Source organism: Populus trichocarpa, chromosome 6 (genome assembly GCF_000002775.5).
Source record: "Populus trichocarpa isolate Nisqually-1 chromosome 6, P.trichocarpa_v4.1, whole genome shotgun sequence".
NCBI classification, from domain to species: domain Eukaryota; kingdom Viridiplantae; phylum Streptophyta; class Magnoliopsida; order Malpighiales; family Salicaceae; genus Populus; species Populus trichocarpa.
Genome location: NC_037290.2, coordinates 24,016,907 through 24,024,785, shown reverse-complemented (window position 1 = coordinate 24,024,785; position 7,879 = coordinate 24,016,907). Strand labels below are relative to the sequence as shown.

General features: G+C 32.2%; 1 protein-coding gene across 4 annotated transcripts; it reads right to left on the bottom strand.

Moving 5' to 3' along the window:
- On the bottom strand, window positions 1-2,549 carry LOC7462300 (F-box/LRR-repeat protein 4). 4 transcript variants are annotated; one of them, XM_024603078.2, is made up of 3 exons: window positions 1,269-2,549; window positions 1,116-1,164; window positions 262-977 (listed from the first exon to the last, which is right to left on the bottom strand). In XM_024603078.2, exon 1 carries the CDS (start codon window positions 2,407-2,409, stop codon window positions 1,327-1,329), a length of 1,083 nt encoding a protein of 360 aa, XP_024458846.2. In that variant the 5' UTR covers window positions 2,410-2,549; the 3' UTR covers window positions 262-977; window positions 1,116-1,164; window positions 1,269-1,326. The 4 variants fall into 4 exon arrangements, with proteins under 4 accessions (XP_052310053.1, XP_024458846.2, XP_024458847.2 ...); XM_052454093.1 differs by lacking the exons at window positions 262-977; window positions 1,116-1,164 and adding an exon at window positions 1-148; XM_024603079.2 differs by lacking the exon at window positions 1,116-1,164 and having other exon boundaries at window positions 262-990.
- Window positions 2,550-7,879: the final 5,330 nt, after the last annotated feature.

Sequence of the window (7,879 nt, the reverse complement as noted above, 5' to 3'; positions counted from 1 at the left end):
TGATAAACAAACACAGATGTGTAATGACCATATTTACTGTCTGAAATTATCTAGCAAAGAAGTTCGTAAACTCAGTGCAGAAACTACGTATTCATTGCCCTTGGAGCTTCAGTTCAACTGTTGCTTAGCTTCTCCTTGGCGTATAGCTCTACACATGAAAGAAGTGGATGTTATATACAAGTAAACCTGTTCATGGTTTACTTAAAAGAAAAGAATACCCAGATAGTGAAAAGAATACCCGGATAGTGATCAGACTGTAAATTTGACAGCGAAGAAGTCTCTGATGTACATTATTCCATTATCTAGATCAATTACAAAGTTCACAACCCTTCTATCCATAATTTCGACAATCCTCCACGCATTCAATAAACAAACTTCACAATACATATGTATGAAGCTCTATTACTCTGTTGATGAGCTTCACATAGTAAATAGAGATCAGCTAATTCTTCTTGTCTTTGTAGAGTTGAATGGAGTCATCCCAAGCCTTAAAAGTAATGATGATTGTAAGAGAATCACTTTGCAGGAATGCCCATGAGTCACACAGCAAATAAATTGAATCACGAGCAGCAGGAACTACCTTGAGATTTTTTTCCGTCTCATCTAGAACAGTTCTAGTTTCATAGAAAATGACCTCATAGAGGGCTGATGCATTGTCTTCCTTAGGCAGCGTGGTGAGCCAAAATCCATATCAATGTACCCCCAAAATTTGGTAGTTTGAAAAGAATACAAGCAGCCATTAATTCAGTTACGACAAGGCAGCATTGGGAAGGACACCAGTTTTTATGCGGAGTGTAAAACAACAGATCTTCTGCCTCTGATGATAAAGGATAAAGAGGTCCTTAAACTTATGGGATAAAAACTTGACACGCCGACATTAGTTCTTATCTTCCCAGATAGAGTAATGACGATCATCAACGTCTTAGTACTACCATCTGTATGCCCTGGACAACTTTCTAGCTCAACCTTGATTTCGCCTGTCAAATTTGACTTCACGGATTAATAGGAAACCAACTATTAATAACTAATGAAGCAGGGATAAATTTCATCAATGTAAACAAGGTACTATAGAAGACGAAATAAACACACTCTTGCAGGTTAAAGAATCTTTCTACCTCTGGAAATACAGAAACTTTTTTTTTCCTTCTCTGGTCTCCACAGAAACTAACAAGCAAGGAAAATTTGTTAACATTCAAACATAGAAATGCCGAACATAATGAAAATCGTTCAGCAATCAAAAGGAGCATGAAATTTACTATTTCACTGACCTGTATAATCCCAGGTATCCAGCATAAACATTTTTTGCCCTCTTTTTATCCATCATCGTTATCTCCAATGCAACTGACAAAACCTGCTAATGTTTTCCTGCATCCTCATTGGTATCCACATCTTCAATCCTTTATCAAGCACAATAGACCTCAATGACTTGCATTTCAAAACCATATCCACGTCATCCCCACAAATGTTGTAACAGGAAGCCAACACTAATGATTCCAAACACTCATGATAACCAAGGGCACGAATGCCAGTTCCAGTAATCATCTCACACCCAGTTAAATCAAGAGCTACCAAATTCCTACAATTCCCAGCTATTGCAACAAGTGTAATATCTGACACATTGATCAACCATGAAAGATTCATTCTTTTAAGACTAGCAATCGAGGCAACTGCCATACCTCCATTATCCGTCACTTTTGGCCCACATTCAGCCAAATTCAACTCCTCCAAACAACACATTCCCTGCAACAATGACACCCCGAAATCAGTAAGTCTATCACATTCTGCAAGAACCAACCTCTTTAATGTCCTTGAAGAAGACCCGGTTGCCAAAAAGGTCAAACCTTTATCAGTAACCAAAGAACAACCTTCTAAATTCAAAGCCCGAATCGAATTCATACACCCAATTGCTTCAAGTGATGAATCGTTTATCAAGCTACACCACCCCAAATCTAAAACACTCAAACTTTGTGCACACTTGACAAGACTAATAACCCCAACATTCCCAACCCTCCCTCTCCTTCTAAACAATACTTTACACAATTTGCAACAGCCATTCGCAATAGCTAAAACACCAACATCATCAAAATCTAATAAGTCATCAAACCCGTCAAGTTTTTGGCTTTCAATTGATTGTTGCTTGAGATTGAGAAACTCAAGTTTAGGACATGTATTGGCTATGAATTCAAGGTGGTTGTTGGTGATTCGTTTTGAAGACTCAAAAGTTAACAAATTTGGGAATCTGGGCAAGAATTTATGGAGTAGTTCGGGTTCAAAAACGCGAATTGATAAACGGGTTTGGCCTTCTACATTAAGCCATTGCTTGCATACTAGAGAGAATGATTGTCTGTCATTCTGATCAATAACCCAGTTGATAATTAAGGCTAACTCATCATCACCTAGTTTTGACATGGTTTTATTGAATGAGTTGAGATTTTAGAAGCTTGCCTGTCTGATCTGGTGTTGATGTACACACTCACTATTCGGGGTACCACAGAGAGTTGAGATTTTAGAAGCTTGCCTGTCTGATCTGGTGTTGATGTACACACTCCTTCTGTTGTGCTACAATTCTTGCGCGAGGTCCCTCGAGTTTCTTAAAACTACTTAGATTAATCCCTAAGCTTTAATCTTGGGCTCGACAGCCCTCATGCTTTCAATTCGTAATCATATTAGTCCCTGCATACTACTCCTACTTAATAATTAACACCTACAATGATAAATTTAAGAATATATAGTTACATACAAGAGAATATCGCAAAATTAGCCCACTAGAATAGACAATAGAGTGGTCAATCTCGTGCGTGGCTCAAGATCGAAGGGCAATGGTAAATGCGGGCATTAGCTCGAAGACCTCTGTATTTTTATTTATTATCAAAAACTTAGAAGAATTCAGTTTTTTTATTTAGAAAAAGATCCTTGTCCATCATTTTGTTATTCCAAGAAAAATCATTCAACCTTTTTCTAGAGGAAATAGTCTTTTTTTTACAATCCCTTTTTTATTTTCAGATTGAATAGGATAAAGCTATTTTTTTATATTTTGTCAGCATTTCTAGCTGAAGCATACAATGTACTTGTACATGGAGTTTCTCTTTTTGAGACTATTTAAAAGAAAACACAATCATTTTATAAAAATATAGTTATGCTTTCATAAATATTTCATTTTTTTTCCTAGACTAAGATGCATATCGATGTGCCTTTAATTAAAGTGTTTGCCATTGTGGTGTGAGCAAGAATGAAAATAATTATAAAATTTTATTTGAATTTTAAGTTTGGGATTGATTCAGGTTGATTCCATCTATGGTGTCATGGTAAAAAAACAGTTTTATTTTACTGAATCAATCAAAGTCAAGCTATAATTTAATAACTCATCAAGTTAATTTATTAGGTTTAATAAGTCATCAAGTTAATTTATTAGGTTATGTCAGATCTTATAACTATTAAAATAAAAAGGGATCACATAGATAATGTGTTTATAAGCAAGTCAAACCCAAAGAAAAATTGTTTATAAATGAGATCGAACTTAAATATAATTTACCAAAAAAGAAAACAAAAGAGCTAAGCATTTTATTATTTCATCTACTGTAACCCACCATGTATTCATAAGGTGCAATTTGTTTTTTATATTTTTTATTTGATCATTCTATATTGATTTTATTCAAGATTAACCTTTATAGCTTGTTTCAATAGGCTTATTTTTTGGTTTCCTGCATGGAAAAAAAATTAATTTAGTCCATTAAGATTTGATTAATTAGAAAATTATTATTCTTCATGTGTTTTTTTTTGCTTTTCTTTTTACAGTGCACAAACTAACGGTCTTTAAATTTAATTCCTAGACTTTGAGCCCATTTGTTTTTTCATTTCAAAAATATTTTTGAAAAAAAATTAAAAATTTTATATTTTTTTCTTTGTTCCAGATTAATTTTTTTTTGTGTTTTCTAATCATTTTGATGTGTTAATATAAAAAAATATTTTGATGCATTTATAAGCGAAAAAATATTTTAAAAAACAATCGCTATTATAATTCTAAACGGGCTCTTCAAATCCACTGAAATCGTTAGTCTTTTAGTCTTGTTTAGCGGCCAATTTAGGAATATTCCTTTAAACATGCTTGAGATATTTGAAAAAAAAAAACAGAATAACAGATAATTTTTATAGAAAAAAATTAACAAAAAAAGTAAAACCTTTTTTAAAATAGAAATTAGAGACTGGGTTGTAATTACATGCCTTTTCGGGCCATCAAATCATCAGCTTAAAGATTAGATTGGGTCGGAATTTTGTCCAAACCAACTCCATCTATAACTTAGATTTCTTGGTACCACAGCGGAAAGCCTAATTTCTACAACCACCACCCATCCCTCTTGATGCCTATATTTTGATGAAGATATTAGAACACAATTGAGTTTTTTTTTATTTTTTATGACGATTCAATTTTGACCACACCTACAATTTTAGCAGCTAATAATCGATGTAAACACCTATTGTACAAGGATCCAATTGTGAGCACAGACAAAGTTTAGGGACACAAAATATAGTTTCCCCCACATCACAGACGCCTGGTGAAAAACAACGGGCCGCCCAAAAAAGAAATTAATAATTTTCTGAGTGAATTTAGCATATCCAGGAATGACAGAGCAATTTGGACTTTGCATTGGCATTATTGGATTAGCAGTTGGCAGTTGGCACATTGCATGATCAAAAGCATGTGATGTTGTCTATGGCCACCATTCTCTCTCTTTTAAAAACACCGAAGTCAGCATCATCGTCACAGAACAGATTTTTTTTCTCTTTTTTTTTCTAACATGGATTCAGTTCCGAGGGGAATGAAACATTTTCATTCACTGAAAAAAATCAGAACAAGAATTCCCATGACAGTACGTATGATATACAGAAAATCAATGGAGAAATAATTCACAGAAAATGGAATTATTATTATTTTTGTTACTATTAACAAAGATTTTCCTGGTTAAAAATGCTTAAGTACCACCACTAAACTGTTTTTGTTGAATACTTTTTCTTTCTTTCATTGTCTGAACAATGGCCACCATATCATCCGCTGGTCATAATAAGAGCAGGGGTAAATAAAAAAATCAAAAAATCAATTAAACCGAGAAAATAAAAAAATAACTAAAAAAATGAACCGTAAAAAAAAACTGATTAAAATTTTAAAAAAACCGACCAGTTCGGTTTCGGTTTTATAAATCTGAAATCGAAAAAACTGAACCGAACCGAACCCAAACAAAAAAAAAACCGAAACCGAACCGAAAAACAAAACCAAACTGGTTTGAACCGTTTTTCTTCTAAAAAACCGAACTGAAACCGGTCGGTTGAGTTTCGATTTTTTTTTAAAATAAAATTTGATTTGATTACTTTTTTTATATAGAAAATGAACCGAATCGAACCAAATCCAACCAATAGAAAATAATCACCCATAAAAAAGAGAAGCAGCTTTATCACTTTAGCTAATTAAGGGTCCCAGTCATAATCATAAATTTAGCACTTTAGCTATTTTTAATCCAACTGTTTAGAACCATCTGCAGCGAAGATTCCTTGTAATTGCGTCTAACTCTAGTTGGTGAGTAGATGTGAGAATTTTAGTGAAAATTTCTTAAAACTATTTTTCTTTTGGTATATTGATTTTTTTTCCTCCATTGATACATTTATAACCAATCAACGTAAAAGCCATAGTTGCCATACTTGAACTTGTCTCGGCTTGGCCAACTTAAGACATGGACTGGTATGAATGGGATAAAAAAAATATCTAGATTAAAATATATATTAACTCGCAATTTAGTTAAAACTCTATTACAAAATAAAAAAATCAAAATTATATCGTTCTAATCTTTTAAAAAATAAAAATAAAAGGTTAATTTGGGCAAATCCAAATCATGTTCTAAATCAGGTTTTACAACTATAATTTATATATGCGTTGATAATCTATTTCGATTGTTATGATATATTTTTTTATTTAATTTTGTAAACTTTAACCTTGATAAAAATTAGTTAATTATGGTAGTATGTATTTAATAAATTTAATTTTGAATTTTCTTGAGAAGCGAATGGGGAAGAAATGTTTTGTAACATCAACATTAATTAAGACTCAATAGCCTATGTTCGAACTTCCGACATCATATTTATATTTTGATTATGAGCCTATTTATTTTTACGTTTCAAAAATGTTTTTAAAAAAATTAATTTTTTTAATTTTAAATTAATTTTTTAAGTGTTTTTATATCGTTTCATTATATTGATATTAAAAATAATTTTTTTAAAAATATATTATTTTAATAAAAAAACAATCCTTAATACATTTCCACCCTCCCTTCATCATTGCGTATCCTTGTAAATAAATTTTGTCGTTCACCGCTTGTTCTTGGTCAATCTCAGTATTAGCTGGGGGAATAATTAAGTAACAACCACCAATTAAATCAATAGCAACTTATGGTTGAAAAAGTAAATAAAGGTGGTGTCATTACCTCTATTATTTTAACTTAATATAATAGAATTGGGGACCAGTCTTATAGGTTTAAGGTTTGGGACTACATTGAGAATCTATTGATAGATTGGGGACTAATCTGAGGTTTGACCCTTTTCTTTTATTAATTTTCTCTACCGAGATCATTTAATTATAGGGCCGTGCCAGTGCCATATCCATAATTTCTTCGAAGTTCGGGGATTCAGTCAAATTAACCGTGTGAATAAGCCCCTGCCAGAAGCCCTCCTCTGCAATTACTGGTCACTGTAACTATGCTAATTAATTAATTAGTGAATATGACTACAGCTATATTATTAAATTACATAATGTTTAATTAAAGTGTCTGCCAACCTTTTTCAATGAAGAAAGAGAAACCTCTTGCGTGATGATCCTCCCCACCCGCTGTCCCCACCAATCAAGGATTAAAACACTTTAAATCCAACCTGATGCCTTGATATCCCAGCTTGCCTTGTTTTCACATTCTTTTCCGTGTTTCTGAACAAAGTTTGATGGCATGGCAACACGGCTTATGCGACGTAGCCCCCGCGCTATGATGTGGGCAGATACCATTTTTTCCGAGGAAAAATAAATAAATTGAACGAGTTAATATGTCAGATTTATAATTTGATTATAATTATAAAAAGAATAAGAATTAAAATACAAATTATTTTAGAAGATGATGTTTGGATATAGAACAATGTCGCACACACTAATAACTTCTTTTAATTAATACATAAATACTCCTGGTATGAATTTTAGGACATGGAAGTCGTTCCTTAAAAATAGAAAAAACCAAATTAATCCCGTTAAACCTTTTTAAGTAAATCTACTTTTAAGAGTAATATAGTGTTGCCTTTAAAAGGCCAAGAAACGAAATTATCATCCATTAATTGCACAATGACAAACGACTCATGTTAAAAAAGACTAGACTACTTCTAGAGCAAGTTCCTTTTTTTTTAATTAAAAAAAAATAAAAAAATAGTAATATGTGTCCACGTACACTTATTTTCTCATGGCTTTCATTTAAAAAATAATAATAATTATAATATATACTCGATGTGAGCTGTAATTGTCACAACCACTGCCACCTTCACACCATCATCATCAATTCATCATCATCATCCAAACTTAACACATCCAACCCAACGCCAGCACTTTTCCATGTCAAAATAAGTTTTTAAAAAATTGGAGTTAAATGTGTGGTTAGTTGGATTTAAATATGTTTTTGATAGAAATTATGGTTGAGGTTTATATATAGTAAAAAACATGTATAAAATATTTAGTAACTGTGTTTGGAAATGTGGTTGCGGTTGCTTTTCAAAGTATCTTTTATATAGAAATGTATCAAAATAATTTTTTTTATTTTTTAAAAATTATTTTTGATATCGACGGATCAAAAAAATATTAATT